Here is an 18,892-nt window from a genome sequence, read left to right as displayed (position 1 = left end):
AGAAAAAAAGAAGAGAAAAGAGATCCGGTAAGGGGTGGGTAGTGGGGTTTGGAAGAAGCCAGAGCTAACCTTGTAACCCAAAGCGACCTCACGTGATCAATATTCTCGGGGGTGGGTGTGGGTGGGTGGGGAGTGGCAATCAACCGTTCTGTTTTTCATCAAATGCAGCAGTAAGCCATGCTTGGATTTCTGTCTCCTGCACAAAGATGATTCCATTGAGCAAGCGCCTGTATCAGCTGACCAGCCAGCGCCATCTTCTCACGTCATAACGGTACGCCAGGGGGCGCCAAATGGCTGAGCGTAATTTGATTGGAGTCGTGTGTTTGCCCTTTGCCCTCCTCGACCTCGCGTGCCCGCACTTAACGATAACACTGAGTGCTCGTAACAGACTCGCGCGTTTCCACACTATCCCCCCGGGGTATCTACACAAGAAATGTGCGGGGGATAGGGAACTACAACTCCTTTTAAAGCTTTCAACTCATAATGGGCTTTTACAATTTTTTTAGGCCACGAACCAGACTCGCTTCTTTTTTTTCTCCTCGTGCCCAAATCTGATTTTTGACTTCAGTTTTCTCATGTAAGCAAACAGGATAGTGTAGTGTATTTACTTCACAATCACCGCTTGTGGACAAAGTTTTTGCCGAGGAGCTGTCTACCCTCATACAGACATGACGAGATGGATGTCCACCCCACTTGTGAGGTACCTTGAAAGATAGTCTTCAGCAAAGAATCATGCTGGGTCTCATGGACAAACCAGATCAGCTTGAGTGTTCAAGTAGGGGATTCCTGGTATCCTAAGGGTTTAGTGACCGTGCTTTGTACAAAATCTGTGTTAGAAATTCGGAGCAGCCTCCTCATACACTTGTTCTCGAATGCCCGGAGTCTCCTTTCCGTGTCGCCAAGCATAGTCCAGGTTTCACATCCATTTATTCTTGTCATTATTGGTTCCTGTTATCTATGCAACGATGATGATGACCACAACAACGACGACGATGATGCTGATGAATACGCTTTTTCTAGAAATGACAATATACACCGGCAATACCCGACGATGCCAAATTCTGACAAACTCCATGGACAATACCCAACAGCTTCTCGGCTTTTTGGAAAGAATAACAATGGAATTTCCAATATCGTAGAATACTGCCAAGCCACACTGTCAGTACATCGTGGGAAATGCAGTCTACTGGCAAGACACAGGGCCTCTAGCCAACAGTCCAGACCACCGGCAAGTTGCACTGACTGTCCCATAACATCTCGCGGACTACGAGATACAGCTCTCTGGTTGCCATGCCAGCGTCTTTAAACCAAGTTTGTGGGTGGAGCCTCGTGAAACCAGTTGTTACTGTCCCGTCCAAGCCGTGCTTCGACCACCATAGTCCCGTTCCCCGACAGGGGAAGATATGGGGGGAGATAATAATGGTTTACAATCGGTCGGCCGCTATGAGTGATGGCGATGGCGAACAGAAATAACAAAGAAGTTTAGGAGAGTAGATATGACGCGAAGAATATTTTATGACTCTTCTCTTCTGGGGCATCCAGTGCAAAAATATCAAAAGGAAAGAGTTTTCTTTGTGAGAGAAATCGATTTATTTTCTCGGGAGAAAGAGCATGCTGTTGTTTGTTTATGAAGGGGCCCTGGAACTGAATCTCATCCACAGCCTCGATATCGGAATCGCTGTGTTTCCGCTCTGTGATCTTGCAGCCAACATAAAGAGTCGATATTAGGGATTTAAAAAAATATATCCCGTTATAACTGCACAACAAAAGTACATAAGCAAAGCATACATACATTTCTACACACGTACACAGTGAATATCAACGTACACACAGATAACTCCATACCAAACATGACAGATGATATATTTTGGTCAGTGTTGGTTTTTTTTTTCAAAATACACGTTTTGTAATGAGATCGTTCAATCAACTTGTGATAAGCAGCAGACTGCAGGTTTGACAAGTTCCGGAACTTTCCTCCCATACGTTCCCCAGCATGGTGAAGGGAGGTAATCTGAGGACACTCCGACGCACTTTTCGGGTTGTCGGAGCTGCTAACCGGCCACTCACTTATCTCCCTGAACTTTGCTCTCCGGCATCATTTTCTGGCAGCAGTAATTTCCAGAGATTTTATTTACAGAGCAGCTGTACGTTAAAGTTTATTTATAACTCAGGTAACCTTAGAGCGGCTAGTTCTATGTACGACGGAAACTCTCTGTGTGTGTGTGTGTATGTGAGAGTGTGTGTGTGTGGTAGGGAAGGAGGGAAGGAACAAGCGAATCACACACGGTATTACGGAAATAACCGAAGTAAGAAGCAGACGATGGACCGACACGTTTCCCGCTAAAAATAGCTCAACCTTCGATCTCTGTTTCTTTTTGTTTTGTTTTGTTTTGTTTGTTTTTGTTTGGGTTTTTTTTTTTGTTATATGGCGTGACATGGCAACACAAGGGATCCTCATAATCCACCCCTCTCGCTCCTCCCATCCCCCGCTAATCCCAAAAGGCCAGCATCCAACGGAGCATCACGGTCCATGGAGCATGAAGGTCTGGCTTACTGTGACCCCGGCCATGCGTTGCTTAGAGACGGACAATATTTTGAGAAGCGTTTCGCTGGGCGGTTTTATTATTATTTTGTGCCAGCCTCACAAAGTGTACCTTACCTATTCACGTATTAGTTTATTGTCACTGTTAAGTATCAAGTGCTGAACTATATCAGCTTTATATTTGCCAGCCTTGATTACAGGGTAAGTGCTTATTTCTCTACAGTTCTCTACAGGTCGGAGAGCAAGAGTAGCACAGTACGGCGATATAGTCTTAGTAGCGGACGGAGTAAAAACACAGATTTCCATCCCCCTTCCACAAGAATAATCAGTTCTCTGTTCGTGTGTGCTAGTGTTCACTTCTGTGCTTCATATACGAGTACATATCTGAGTTTCTTTTCCGTCCCGCGCCGTTGTTCCATGCAGCAGAAATAGTGTTCCAGACTTGGTTGTGAACCTTTTTCCTGATGCTTAATGGCATTTTGCGGCAGTCGTTTCAATCTTTGTTCGTATGGTCCAGCATTTAGAGCATCTGAATGGAAATGATCCATACGAGGCTATGTATCACGCTGTCCTCATGGCGCCAGCCCAACCGATCTGTCTGGAAACCGTGTTGTAAGTTCTCCTCCTTGCCGAGGTTTGTTGACCAGTGTGTATTTATCATTCTTACCAACCTTTAGCAAGCATTTTATACAAACAGGCATAGAGATTATTCTTATTACGACTAGTAAACCTGTTGTGTCTACTCGGGATCACGGAACCTTTCAGAAAGAGCAGCAGTTCTTTGTTCCTGGAAGTTATCGATGGCTGGATGCTTGAGTACGCGCATTGATGTCCACGTGTAGACCTGTGTGTCGGTGTGTGTTTACCTGTCTATGGCCTGGAGTACATAGTCCCCTGTATGTATACGTACACTTGTCACCAGGTGATGTATGGGCTTGTGTGTGTGCATTGTGGGCGCGTGCAGGTACCATCACGCTTTGTCGGTTGACAAAACTCCTCCCCTTGCTGCTGACGTCATGCCAGGATGCATGATGCTCGTGAAATGCACGGCAATCCTACAGCAGTGCTGTTGCACACACAGATCAATCCTGCACGGTTATTCCAGAAATAGAGAACTCTGGGAATCTCTTCATTACACTCTATTGCGAAATTCTCCCACGTCTTTTTGAGACAATAGCCATGGAGCACAACATCGAGCCTCATTGTCCAGGCAAGTGGACCAATGGACATGGACTTATGGGTTTACGGCAGCCGTAAACACACACACACTCTCTCGACAAAAAACACCATGGTGCCGAAAGTCAATTACTCAGCAGACCTATTCTAAGAAAAACAGACTTGCTATATCAGAGCACTTCAATTAAAAGCAGATACTCTAAGTCACAGCATTCGGGGAGGCAACTACCGTTTGTTCTCGGAGTAATGTAAGGTAGGAGTCCGAGTCTACATCCGGGACTCACAAATTAGAGAAATCTGAGGCTGTCTGCTTAATGCAAAAATACGTGGCTTCCAGAACGAGGCTATCAAATTTCTGGCTGCAGGCGATCAATGGAAGCAAACACGCTTGACGGTTCTGCAACTCCCTTTGCCATAAGATCGATCAAAGTATTTTTTTCTGAAGAAAAGTATATATTTGTTTGCTATTAATGGTTGAAAGAATCTGCAGGCAAAAGCAAATCTCAATTTTTCCTCTCTATCTTCGTGCCTCAGTCAACAGGTTTAACCCTCCCAAAAGTCTCCATGGTCACATATTCCTGAGGACTCTTGAAGGTCCGGTGGTTCTTCCTCCAATACTACTAACCCCGATGTCCTTGCTGAACTGTCCTCATGAAGCGCATGTGCAAGAAGAACATGTGTTCACTTCATGTTGTGGCCAACTCAAGGGTAGAGTCGAAAATTTCCGCAGTTTCAGAATTTGCTACACCAGTGACATAACGCTGTTGTCAACTGAGCAAATACGGATGAATGTTTGACCAAAGTTTGACAAAGTGTTTTAATCGTCGTGTAAACTCTTGCCAAGCCCTCGTCAATCGTTAGCTCACATATTTTGGTTCTTAATTTTAAAAAAAAGTTTTAAGCCCTTTTCATACCTTTATTTCTACAAGACATCGTTACAAAGCAATAATTTTCCTGCAAAGACTCCCATAACTATGATTCCAGACCTGATGGCTCTAGTTGCTATGGAGTCTCACGGATCCAAAACAGTTGACAGATATTTCAGGTAAACGGGAGGAACGCCTGACACACCTGACCCTGTCAAAGGTATGTTCACTCTTAGTGTTCTCACAAAAGAATAAAACCGATTTCGGTCGACCCCACAGAATAGAGGTCGGAATCTTGTCGCCATGTCTGGTACAGTCGCACGAACGAGGTTATCGTCAACGTCACGTTGTCACGTGCTGCAAAGAATGAAGCAACTCTTTTACGTCACGTTGCACGTGCTGCGAGACTGAGGTCGACGCCTTGACGGCGCTGGTTGTTTGTCACTCCGGTGGCGCCGCCTGGGTCTGGCACCCGCACCACGCCGCTCCAATAAATCCAACTCCAACGGCGGCGTTGATAAGGGAGACGACTGTGCTTGCCTGGCAGCAGGGTTACAGCCCCTTGTGACCCCCAGCGGCCGACCTTTCTCATACGGCATTAACGAAGTTATGGCACTGTCTTCATCCCAACATTAGCTATCTCTCACTGACAAAACAAATAAATAGAATAAATAATAAAAGATCTGAAGGAGAGAGCGACACAGAGAGATATAAACAGAGAGCAGAATTTATTTCTTTTCTTTGTTCTCTGTGAACGCTTGAGACTAAGCGTGAGAAAGGAAAACACTTAGAAGCTTTTACTGTACTTTTTTTCCTTCTTTCCTTCTTATCAGTTTTTTTTTTCTTGTATTTCTATCCTTTTTCTATATGTATGAGTGATTGAGAGATGGGGAGAGAGAGAGAGTGGGTAAAAAAGATACCTAATTGCTCGCTTTTTCCCTTGTGTTACATTTCTTTTTTACATGTCTGTCCATGTCATCTCCATCATGACACGGAAACACCCACTCCCACTCAAGTCTTCTTGATATTTTTTTTATTATATCACCAAACTATTAAGACAGGCAGCGGGAGGGACTTAACCCCGCCTTCACACTGATTTTTAATCATCCTACCCCAGAACCTACCCCTCACTTCCGGAAAGAGTTCCACAATCATGGAACTTCTCTAAAACACCTTTTTTTTCGTTTCCTTGTAACATTTATTTTCTCCTCTTAACTGTTTGAATTATTAAAAAGCTAATATTGCTTTAAGATGAGTGTGTCTGCCAGTGACAAAAGAAAGTGGAAAATGGAAGAATGTTTGCAGACGGAACAGTCATTTTTCAGAAGGATTTTGTTTTTTAAAAACAAAAGGTAAGCCAGACAGTACTTGAAGGCCTGTAAGTAGACCCTTTCTTCTTATGGTGCACAGCGCGCAATAATATTTTCAAGCGTCAGGTTATTTGAGTAAAATATTGACATCCTGAATATCAGTTTACAGGTAAACACGGTTTGAAAGTTAAAGAAAAGCGGTTACATATGTGAGCGGAAAAAGCTTAAAGATTTCGTGTGTGTTTTCAGAATTTGTGTGCAGGGTTTTGCTACTTTCTCTCTATCTCTAATTTATCTATCAATCTGATTTGTCTTTGTCTCCTTTCCTCCTTTGTTCTTTTTCTGTACTTTTGATTTTTTATTTCATTATCTCCATTTATCAATCTTCTCGTTTGAATTCTTTTTCTGTACATAAGAAACACGTTATCTATTTTTGATGCTTTTCAAGTTTCCCTGTCTCTCTCTAATAAATCTTGGCTCTTTTTCTTCTCTCTCTGTGTGCACGACCGCATGAACAATAAACGTTTACTACCTTCAAAAATCATTGTCGTGGTCTTATATATCGTGGAATATATTTAATATTTATTTCTTTAATTGTGGAGGTATTCTGTGTCCATACCTTCTGATAGAAGTCATACTATTCATCAATAAATCAAAGTATTATGATAAGGTTTATTACTACTTTCAGAGTTCACAGAATCTTCTCATTGTTACATATCATCGGCACTTCTGAGATCATCATCTGTTTTTTACAGCAGGGCTTTTTTTTATTTCCCCTTCTTTGAAAAGTCTCAAAATCGTTTATCAGTTTTGCTAAAGTTTACATCAACTTTCTTGAGAATAACCTGCACAAGTTTGAACCTGGATATCCCGACACCAGCAAAATATTGTAGTTTAAATTGTGTCTGGCACAGCACATTAATTAGTGTGTTCTTACACAAAAACAAACTTCAAGTCTGTGACTGAATGACAAAATTTCACGGTGAGAGTTCCTGCCCAAAGTAAGCAAATAACTGCCGATGTAGAGAGGAAATTTCAGTGGAGTTATGGCCGTGGACTCGAATCCCAGTTGCCAGCAGTCTGGGTCACGTCCTTAATGATGGCGGCATCGACCACAGAGGTTTGTGTCGACATTTCTGTATGTAGATGATCTGTCCCGCTCTCAGTCCACATCACTTGCAGTAATGCTAATACTTGCTGAGCGAGACACCCATGGTAAGAACAGGACACTTGCACAGACCTGTATAGACACAGAAAGTGTCAATAAGGAGAGGTCGGTCTTTTGCTTACGGGAGAAGGGACGTGACAGGAGCGATCCCAGACACGCTGGCTGGCTGTCTGGCTGGCTGGATCTCACCTCTTCTCTCGCTGTCTTTCTCTTCATCTCTCTCTCTCACACACACACGCTACAGAGCTTGTTTAAATTCTTACTGGAAACTTCCAATTTACATCGACTTGATTTCAGTTTAGTCGTTAAAGATGTCTTGCAAAGAAATACAAGAGCAAGAACATGAAAATACAGTTGTAGGTATTAGAATAATAACAAAGCCGCTATTTTAGGACAATGTTTTTATTATTACAACAAAAGCAACAACAAAGATGCACGGGGAGAGTTAGGTCCATGAAGAGGGTTGACTAGGCACGGTGAACCACTCCACAGCTGACTTTATGCCTATCATAACCTTTTAAAGCCCTTGTTTTTTTCATGTCTTATACTTTTGAATGTGGGTGGCTGGTGTGGACAAAATTTGGAAATTGTCAGAGAGCGTTATGGAGAGATGAATTAAAAAGTGTAAAACATGTCCACGTCGTCACATCCGCATTTCCTAATCACTCTGCAATAACATCTATCAAACCAATCACAAAAATATCTGCCTCGAGGCTCCGGTATAGGCCTCGTCACCCAAGAAACGAAATGTTAAAGACAGGAAGGTCCAGCAGAGTTTGCCGGGGTGCTTCACTAGGAGGACAAGGGAAGCCTCACGTGCGTCTCTAGTAATTAGCGTGTATTCCTGCGCGGCCAAGCGCCCTCGTCTGTGCACATAACCGCCGAAACGTCATTGATTAATGCGCTGCTGCAAGTTCGCGCGGTCTGTTTGATCTGCCAACCGGAGCGCGCAACCCTGACAAATGTCCACTTTTTTACATGGGCTTTGATTATGTTTTATTTGAACTGTCTCTCTTCATTTCTCTCACGGATTCTTTTTCTATAATCATCCGTGTGTACTTCGTTTTAAAGCGATGAGGAGAATGGCTTCGTATGATTTTTTTTTTTAAACAAGCTATCTTCATTTTTTTGGAAGTAATTCTTGAAATATTTTTAGCCTGGAGAATGCCTTTTTGCTTGTCCTTCTGTTTTACCATAGTCTTCCTTTATCGCTCTTTGCCTTTCTTTTGTCTACACTGCATATCTTTACGAAGACGGGGATGGTGATGGGGATCCTCCCGGCACGCTTTTTTTTAACCGGTAGAATCAAGATTTTCACAACAACTGACAAGAGACGATTTCTATTTCTTTCTCAAGGGAGATATAAAATTAGGGCATTTAAAAATTCTTTGGGATGCAATACATCTTGTGTCTACTCCACGTGACTTCTAAGCCGAAGGTTTATGGTTCACTTGGACAGGTGGTATTCAGACCTAGCGGTGCAGCTTCGTTTTTTCGTGATTTCTTTTCCTTGTGTGCATTCTTTGTTTGTGTGGTTTTTTTTTTAAATTTGATTTAGTTCTAGAGAACTTGTGCGTCTATTTTATTCCTTTGATCACCTCGATGTGTATGATGAAGGTAACTTTCGGGGTAGGTTTATGGTTAGAGTAAAGGTTTTGGTGTAGGTTTTTATTTGGACAAAATGACAGCACACAAAATGATGGAGGGCTGGCAAGCACGCTGGGTGGCTAGTCGTGCAAGTCGATGTAAAAATAAAAGTAGTCTCCCGCTGTCTGCTGGAGGACACAAGTTGCCGCCAGGGGGTTAATGACTTCAAGAGCAGAGCGTGGCAGATGTTTATTTTAGTGCCTCGTCGGCGGCTCTCATCCGTCCGCAGCTTTTACCTCTGTGGCAGGATGTCCCACAAGCAGTGTCAGCTTCCTGTCTGTCAGGAACGTGAGTCAATCAACTTCCTGTCTCCAGTGCCAACGCTGACGTCACTGACGGTCCAAAACGTTCCGTTGACATGGTAAACGTTAGACTTGTCCAGGTAACCCTCACTGGGTTGTACTTCTATGTTTCGTGTACTTCTGCTGCTAAAGAGGTATAGTAATATGCTACGTATACAGTGTTCGTATTAAACTTCCGGTTCTTGAGAAATACTGTTCGCAGGCTTCTAATAATAAACGAACTTGACAAATAATATTGTATAGGCTTTTATAAGCGGCGTAGAGTTTTATTAATAAGCTTCACATCGCTCTAGTAATCATTTTGAATAAAGTTAATAAAAGCCTTATTAGAAAAATCCCATTATGATGTTCACTAATAGATCACGTGCTGCGACCGTCCAGAAACTTCAAAGCAGAACTGTGCAAGTTTATGTTGTTTCAAAGCAGATCGACACGTAGGTGGTAAAGTACACATAAAATTAGGAGACAAACGTTTTTGTGATAATAAAAAGGTCTAAGACGAAGAAGGAAGGAATGAGAGAAAGAATACGACTCCACACTTACCGGAAGCATCCATCAAGTTCACAGAGAAAATCTACCCGGAGGTCGTTAACTGTCAGACGGTCGCCCGTATAATCGTAGCCAACCACCATTGCCTGGGGAGCAATGAATTGTTCATAAAGTAGACTGACCAGCTCAGCTTTTGAAAGCGACTCACACATCACAGCCAGCTTTAGGATGGGGGAGCGGGGATGAGGAGGAGAAATGAAGGAGCGCTGGAGACGATAGGCGAGAGTCCCTGCGGCAGAGAGTGACTTTGTCCTTTGAACTTCACATCTCGCTTAGTCACCGCAGTGCTTCTCTCTCGTCTTCATCGCCACGAAAGCCACGACTATGAATATCTGTTAGGTTAAGAATGTAAGGAACGAGGGAGGAGAGAAGGATGAAGGCGAGTTTGAAGTATCGCATGGAACAGGCAGAAAAAATACAGAACAGTCAGAGTGCGCACCATCCATGAATCTGTATCCTCTGGATGGCTCGTAGACAATTTTTTTTCTATTAACTGCCAGAACGAGGTTACCGACAGAACAGCTTCCGGTTTTGAGAAAGACGACAATGGCTATGACAGCAGAGTCTGAGAGAGTAACAACAATAAATAAACAGTCAGGAGGTGGCTTTATACTGCTGCGTGGAAGGATACTTATGTGCAAGTGTCAAATGTTTCGGTGTAAGTTTTTTTGTTCGCTACCCTCAAGCAGGTATATCGAAAGAGCAATACGAGTGGCGAGTGGCTCTCAGTCATGCTATAGGCCGTTCAGACAAAAGTTTCAAATCCACAGACTTATACAATTCTGAGGTCTGAGCGATTGAAAGCCAAGATTTGATTGAAGTGGAAGTCGGACTATATTTCAGTGCCACCTAGCCTATTCTATATATTTAAGGTCCCTGTCATGTAAACATTGAAGCATTTGCAAAAGGACAACGCATTCTTTGTGTTAATAAGGCTAAAAGTAAAAGAAAGTCCCCAGGGCAGGTTTGCTCCTCGACAAATTACTCCGCCCATTGGATTTCGTTCGGCCTTATGGCGTCTGATCCTTCTATCTGGCCATCCCCAGCCAAGGGTCACGGGTTACTCTGAAGACGAAGCTCTCGTGTTCATTTTGGTCTTCTACTTGCTCCCCCACAACCTCCACCCCATTACCCGCCACACACCCCATCCACCCTATCCCGGATCTAATGACCCCTCTACCTTGTCCAGGCACGGCTGACCTTTCCCCTGGCACGGGTGACCTTTTCTCTTGGCATCAGCCTTCGTCTGGGGGGATCGATGTTCGATTCCTTTTGCCCGAGATTGTGACCTCTCTTTCTAATATTGGTCGTGAGTTGCTGTCTCTTCTTAAAGTTTGGCCCATCTTAGTAATAAATATAGTCTTTCAGATGCACGTACACGCACATTCATACACACACGCGCGCCCACGCTGGAGGAGACCTCTTCAAATCCTATAAAACATGATGGCTACATTGGATCAGCCAAGGGGGAAGCGCAGATTTTGATGTCTTTGATGTCCTCACATACAGCCTCTATCTTTTCACCGAGTCCCCACCATACCATCACCTGATACATCTCAGATTATTTTTAAAATTTGAAGCAAAGATGTCGCTGAGAATGTATCTTTGATCGTTTAGAATTTGAAAGGTCACCAACAATAAAATCAAATTTATTTATTCTCTGGGGAGGGAGCAATTGCAGTGGCTTGCTATGAAGCAAGTACACGCAGAGAAATATTACAAGAACACTTACAACAAAGAAAACGATGAATACATTCATCAGACAGACATTGTGTGCCTGAAATAATTCGTTCTGGTGAGGTCAGTTGTTTACTTAGAAATGTCACGTGTTAAAGAAACGGACAATGTCTAACACCCACATCAAGATGGTGTTGTCCAGTAGAGAACGAAAAACACTACTGTCACGGTCACTAGTCCAAGTACATAAACTATAATAATTAAACGATGTTTTCAGATACAGAAGTGTGCATTTAAATTACGGTCATAGAAAAAATACAGAACTCTGAAAATTTTAAGAATAGACGACTAAATATCTGGGTATTTTTGGACTAAGCATACGGACTGAGCAAGTTAGAAGAATCTCTATTTTTCCACTCTTATGAAGTCATATACATGTACTTTAAACTCCAGTAAAACTTATCTTCGACTCGTGATTAGATATGTTTACTTCCCGCTTCGATGTCTCAGGAGCTATCATGCCCACACACAGACTGAACAAAGAGAACAAACATACATCAGGCTACCACCTCAGACTGGCAGACAACTGAATAACACCAGGCAATCATGTCCTCTCAAATGCTTTGCCTACTCGAGGTAAGGATCGCCTATTACATAGGTGTGTCTTCCAGTCCTTGGCAAGGAGTCAAAAGGAGGCGGTCAATCAAACTGCAGGATAACTCTTAAAGGATGGGAGGGACGAAAACCGGGTGGGTTCGGGGCCAGCTTGATCCAGGACCAAGAAAAATCAATGGCCGGGTCTTTTCTAACGAAGTCAGCGGCCCACTTCTACCCTGGGCCTATTAATCCTTGCAGCTTGTCTCCTCCTGGCCCTGCAAACACCCAGCGCCGTCCGACCCACTTCGAAATTTCTGGGGCCGGCAGACCAATGTTCCTGGGATTTGCCTTTGTGTTGAGTTTCAGGCCTGGGCAATGCAGAAAGGGGAGACAAATGAGCAAACGAGGTGAGGCCAGCAGCGCCTCCTACTCTCCACCTTGACAGCAGAGAACCTCGTGGTGGCACGACTCTGGTCCCGAGAGCTGATGGATCGAGTCTGAGGACCCTTTGGTCCCCAGGTTCTTCAGTCCTAGACGTCCCGCTGGAAACTTACCTCCCTTGATGTAGTCCCTGAAGAGCTGTCTAGGGGAGGTTATTAGTTAAGCAGTTAACTCCCTTGAAGTTCAACAGGGTGGAAAGTGTGTCTTACAAGCCTGGGGTCAGATGCCTTGTTTGTACAAATTAGCTCCACTTTAAAATAACAACCAACAAGATGCTGGACACAAAGGCGACTGCTTTTTCCACAAATGCTGGTGAAAAACTAAAATCTCCATGTGATTGACACATATATACACATTTAGGTTTTGAGAAAAACAAAATAACTGGACAATATTGCTTTGCAATTGTTTTTTTGTGGGGTGGAAAAGTATGACGAATAACAGTTTCTTGTCTGCTGGGTTTATTATGGTTTGCCCATCTAACCTTCTGTCAGTTTTTTTTTCTTTTTTTTTTTTTTTTGTATCTGTATTTCATGTTAAGTATAAATTGTATGTGTGCGCACAAAATAAATGTGTGACCGTCCTTTAGTTCTGCATAAACTTGCGTATGTTTTTCTCTCATTTCTTTCTCTAAATATAAATGTGTTACTTTCTCTCTTTATATATGTGTGTGTGTGCGCGCGAGCGTGTATGTGAGTTTAGGAGAGAACAAGTCTCTCTAAAGCTTTTGTATATATATATAAAACTGTGTGTATATGTATACCTTTGCGTATAAATGTGAGAGAGAAAGTATGTGTGTTCGTTCATGCCTGAGTGCGTGTGTATGTGTACCTCTACGTATGACTGTGTGTGTGAGAGAGAGAGAGAATGCATGTGTGTGTTCGTGCGTGCTTTCGTGTATATGTGTGCGCTTGTGAGCTCGTGTCGTGAGAAAGGAGAATAAAGAAGTCAGATAAGATGAAAGAGATGAAAAAGGTAAAAACCTCTTTTAAGGACTCACGTAAAGTCAGCGAAGAAGAAACACTGACTTTTTTAATCAGCAAAATAGTAAAAATCAGAAAGAGTGAGTTATTTGGTGGCTAAAAAGTAAAAGTCATGAAAATGGGGTCAGGGTTCATCAGGAAAGATGTCAGTAAGAATTGGTGAGTGGAATCCATGCATGTATGTCGTGGTAGAATTTCTTCATGAAGTAAATGGCGCTTTTCACCTGCTTGTGATTCCGTGCTAATCTTCAAATTATTCCCTGTAATTTCTGCTGGGACCATGAATTACGAAATCTCAGATTCTGAATACCCAATCATCTTAACTCTAAAACCAGGTTCCAGGAATCTCCCTGACTCCTCTATTCAGGAGACCAGCACTTATTTCAAGTCGTCTTGTGGTTGATTCCAGGAGTCTTCCACCTCATTCCAAGATTCTAATATTCGATTCTTTCCGTTCCAGGGTTTGGCATGACCACGCCTCGGACAGCTCCCGGGAAGATCGTCCTCATCTTCTACGGCTTCTTCGGGTGCGCCGGCGCCATCCTCTTCTTCAACCTGTTCCTGGAGCGCATCATCACTTTCCTGGCCTTCATCCTGCGTGCCATTCACGAGCGTGACCTCAAACGCAAAGGGCTGATCAACGAGGTCAAGGACGCCGGTGGCCGCAGGTCTTCGCAGGTCTCCGAGGACGACCAGCTAGACTCGTGGAAGCCCTCCGTGTACTGGGTCATGCTTATTCTGATGCTGGGGGCCATGGTAGTGGCCGTGTGCGCTTCCTCCATGTACTACCCTGTAGAGGAGTGGACTTACCTGGAGGCCATCTACTTCTGCTTTGTCACCTTTGCTACCATCGGCTTCGGGGACTATGTTGTGAGCCAGAAGAACTCCTACAGCCACATGCATCTGTACCGCCTAGGAAACTTCCTCTTCATCGTCCTGGGCTGCTGCTGCGTGTACAGCCTCTTTAATGTCACCTCCATCGTCATCAAGCAGGTCCTCAACTGGCTGCTGCGGCGCCTCAACTGCGACTGCTCCGTTCGCAAGCCCCCATGACCCGCCGCAACGCCATCACTCCAGGTCACGTGCACCGTGGGGGCAAGACCCCCGCTGTCACCGTCACAGACCCTGACGGTGACTCCGACTCCGAATACCGCCGCAACTCCGGCGAGATGATCTCCATGAAGGACTTCCTGCAGGCCAACAAGATCTCACTGGCCATGATGCAGAAGCAGCTTTGGGAGACAGCGCAGAGCGGGCGGGCCAACAACAACAATGGCGGCTTCCAGGGTGGGGTGGGGCCACTGGCCATCCTGAACCGAAAACTGGGGCAGGACGAGTACGATCCCGGTGTGTGAGGATACATCCATAGGTAGACAGGTAGACTGGTGTCGGTGTAGTCTCTGACATTTCTTCAGAGGTAGTCATCCGGGTAACACAAAGTGTTCATGCCCGTGTTCTGTGCAGGAGTGTTTGTCTCCCTAGCTGCAACCGTCCCCTTTCGCGACCAATCGTAAAAGGATTAACGGATGAGGTCATTTGGAAACTCAAAGGTCACCAGAACGTGCCATTTACCCATACCGCACTGCAAGACGAACTTGCCGGGTGCGATAATTTCAACAAGGCAAAATATAATTTTTATTTTTGCCTTCAGCTCTTATTCAATGTGAATAAAAGCCTCAATGACACTGATTCAAATTTCCATTTGGATAAGGTGTCGCTTTACTGGATTCGATCTCAGACGAACGAAACAAGAAATATGAGTGAGTTTCTACCTATGAAAGCGAACGATGAGGTGAGCTAAAAGTTTTAGGAATTGTCTGGGTAGCTGTGGCTGGATTTTCATGCAGAATCTGCACGCGCGTATTCGCGTTTAGTAAAACAAGTGCATTCGTGCTAAAAATAGCAGTCATTGCTACAGCAACATTTTTGACTGTTTGCTCGTCGACTGGATTTATGAAGGGGACGACGGTCGTTTCGATGACGATGTGGTGGTTTTGCTCAGACTGAGCTACATTGTTATAACCGACCTGATGTTCCAACTTGTATTTCTTAAAATCTGATCTTGCAACATGTCTGTCAGAGTAACTACACCTGATGTCTAACATTATGAGATATTCCTGTATCAAACTTTTTTAATAGCAGTTCTTTTTATATAATCTGCTGTTAGAGATTGCAGTTGCAATTTTTACAGGAATAGAAATTGTTACTATTTAAAGTAGTGGCTAACCAGTCTGGTCGTGTAATTTAATTTCCTTCTCCATTCTTTCCATCCACCCCACTTCGTCAGGGGAACTCACCAACGACATCAGACACAGCTGCTGTCAGAATTAGCAAGATGCCATCGCCAGTATGTAGGTCTAACCACAGAAGGTCTGGAAATGACAAAGATGTCTTTCTGTTATCTCCGGGGTGTCAACGACAGAGCTCGTGTCGAGGAAAAAAAAGTTCACTGCCAGATTGCTGAGTCGGAATCTGCTTAGTTTCGATGATGTCCTCCGACATCTTAAATGAGATGGCTAGATTGACTACAAGACAAGATGGCGACAAGGAGAAAAGTCGTTTGCTGAGCTTATCTTTCGAGAGTAATCAGTGGTTTAGTCGTGTGATTGCAGCAACTGTCAACACACGTGGAAAAATAAACTCTACACACAAATTAATATAAAAAAAACTTCTTGAATATGCTTACCAAGAAGATGTATCAACTAAATAAACCAAGGCAGCCATGTTGGGTTGATTTCTAACTGATGTCGCTGGCACATTTAAAATCACGTGATCTCACTAAGAAACATAACAAACAACACCGACAGAGTCGTGAGGTTTTATTTCGTTTGCTACAACTGAGCGTCTGGTGTTGCCTAGGCAACCATTGCCCTTTGAGGTCAGCAAACAGAATCTAGATGCGTCGTGCGGTCCTTGGATGTGCATTAACCTGCAAGTGAACCATCGCCGGCCGTGGAAACTCTTGCATTCTTATTTCTTATTGACCTCTCAAGTCTTGCATACCTTTGACCATGGTCTGGTCTCCTTCGTTACTGAAGATGTCCGCTGTTGCCTCCTACATCTTCAGCTTGAAGACACTGATTGGCAACAGTAACTTTTGCATTGTGATTTTTAAATGCCAGCATTGCAAATGATTTTGTGTTTTTGTTGCAATTCCGCAGCATGCATAGGGAATGGTGAAAAAAACCTCCAAAGCCAGTTATCACGGATGCTTTGGTACACTTCCAGTTGTCATGCGGTTAATATTTAATTTTCATCAGCGACAGTAATTTTCTACGAGCTGTTTCCCAGAAACGCAGGGAAAAAAAATAACTGTCGTATTCTTGGAGTTTTGATTAAAGACAACCGGAAATATACAAATATCTACATTGCGCTTGTAAGATTTTCAGGAGTATGAATGATGTTGTTAATATTGTTATCAGGTATATATTATGAGATGAATGAGTATCCATGTGAGTTTTGATTGACAGCTCCCGGAGATATACAAATATCTACACTGTGCTTGTAAGATTCTTGGTCTTACGAATGTTGTTGTTAATATTGTTACCAGGTGTATATCATGAAATGAATGGTAATCAATGTGAGAGGAATGTCAGGTAAGCTGTAACTGTGCCTAGCATTCATGCATGCTCCGACCTGATTTGTTGTCTTTCGAGCTGAGTTTTAAGTGTTCTTGCAGGATACTTATCTGGTCATTCCTACGAGAAAAATAAGCTTTGCCTGCGTTGCATTCTTACGGAACATTTTATGTACGTTATCATTGTCAACACTATTTATATCTGCCTTTTTGTTGTGAGACAATTCATGATGGAAACACTTATTAAAAATATGTCTGTCAAAGGGAACCCGGTGGCGATCTTTCCCCCGCTGAATTCCAGTATCCATGGAAACGAGCGGATTTAAATTGTTATTTTTAGTTTGTTTTCCACTTCGTCCGTCAGCCTGGTATTGTCTAATTTTGTTGGCTACCATCATTAGAATAAAATACAGATAATTCTAGCAGCAGGGTGAGAACTGCATGAAACCGTTAAAATTCACTGTTTAAAAAAATGAAATATGGATTAGCCAAAAAAATTGGCAAAATCTGTTAATTTTAGAGATGGTATACAAACAGTATCGAGGGTTAAAGTGAGGCACCATTAGTGCTTTCCGCTTATATGCACCAAGATAGTAATAATGCACCTAATGGTCTGAGAACAGATTGAATAGATTAGTGTCTTTTTAAAAGTCTGTTTGTTCATATAAACTGCAGTCTATTAAATTCCAGGTCTTTTATTTTTACTGTAGTAAAAATGTTTTGGGAACATTCGATTTTTCACATTTGCATCATCATGAACTGTGAATATTTAGAAGATACTGGATCCGCACGATTGTCATTGAAAATCATGAAACTCATCTTCTAGACCAAGCGATAGTTTAAAGAAAACAATTTTAAAATTTTTGTCCAAGTTTGATTACTTTAAGATGCGTGTAACATATTTGCTTTCTTAACTCAATGAGGGCAGTAACAATAATTAAAACCTTTTATGGTATAAGGTTCTGTATTTCTTAACTTCAACATCGTTTGTAAATATTATCGCAGCTTCATTGAACTACATTTGACACTATCAGATAAGTTGTAGAAGAAAAACGTCTTATATGATGTTTAATGGTAGGTTTTTTAATGCGAATTTATTTGTTTATTTTTTTTACTGTCTCCTTTAAATTCTTCTTTACTTTTTTTTTTTTTAGTTACCATATTTTTAATTGAGATATTATTAGTTTTGTAGCTATTATTTCTGTGGCAATAACTTTAGTGATGATTTGATTCGATTATAGTTCTTTTTCACGAAAATTGTCAACAGCAAAGTAATGTCCGTTGGAGCAAGCGTCCACAGTCCATAGGTCCAGTCCATCTTTTTTATCGTCCCTTGTGTTAGCATTTTTAGTGAAATTCAATGAAATCTAGTAAATTTACATATTGATTACTTTATTGGCATCCCTATGTACTCCATCCTTCCTTACTATTTAAAATGGACTTATTTTCTTCGAGGTGTTAATTTTATCTCTCTTTTTATAAATATATATCTTGGATACGTAGGATATAGATGTTGGGACCGATAGTACAGAAATGTTTGCAGAATACAGCGTCTGGACTGAACTCAGCTGATGTCGGGGAATATGCAAAGGACGCTGGCAACAACTTCGCAGCTCGTGCTATGGTGTGACCAAAGTTAAGTGAGGTTTGTTTGTCTACGGATGACGGGAGCAAAACTTCTTCAGACATCAATAAAGGGTTGTTTGTATTACTGACTGCAGTCTTCCTGTTGTGTCATTGCTGTGCTAGCACCTGATGTGTGTACAAGGCGGGGAAGGTGTAGGCCTAATGCATGTACAGAAAAATAAAATGTGGGTAAAAATAAAGGGAGTGCATTGACTACAAATTCCGTACACATTTTTATTCTCTCTCTCTCTCTCTCTTTCTCTGACATATATGCACAAGGCGTTAGAATGTAAATAATAGATGTAATTATAATATTGTTTCATAACTAGAGTGTTTACTCCCTTTCTGTAGGGCAATAACCTTCAAAACAAAACAAAAACTCTCTCTTCTTATTCTTCTCTCAGATTTTTATGTCGAGCCAGCTTAAAAATTTC

General features: G+C 42.6%; 1 protein-coding gene across 1 annotated transcript in view; it reads left to right on the top strand.

The window, feature by feature from the left end:
- Nucleotides 1-18,547, top strand: part of LOC112570613 (potassium channel subfamily K member 12-like) — a 56,285-nt gene extending 37,738 nt beyond the window's left edge. Inside the window, 2 exon segments of the mRNA XM_025249143.1 lie at nucleotides 13,716-14,297; nucleotides 14,300-18,547. Coding sequence (XP_025104928.1) covers nucleotides 13,716-14,297; nucleotides 14,300-14,610 — 893 coding nt within the window. The 3' untranslated portion in view covers nucleotides 14,611-18,547.
- The last annotated feature ends 345 nt before the right edge of the window (nucleotides 18,548-18,892 follow it).

This window comes from Pomacea canaliculata, linkage group LG8 (assembly GCF_003073045.1).
Source record: "Pomacea canaliculata isolate SZHN2017 linkage group LG8, ASM307304v1, whole genome shotgun sequence".
Taxonomy (NCBI): Eukaryota; Metazoa; Mollusca; class Gastropoda; order Architaenioglossa; family Ampullariidae; genus Pomacea; species Pomacea canaliculata.
Note: the sequence above shows the minus strand (reverse complement) of the source record. Positions and strands in the feature narration are given on the sequence as shown.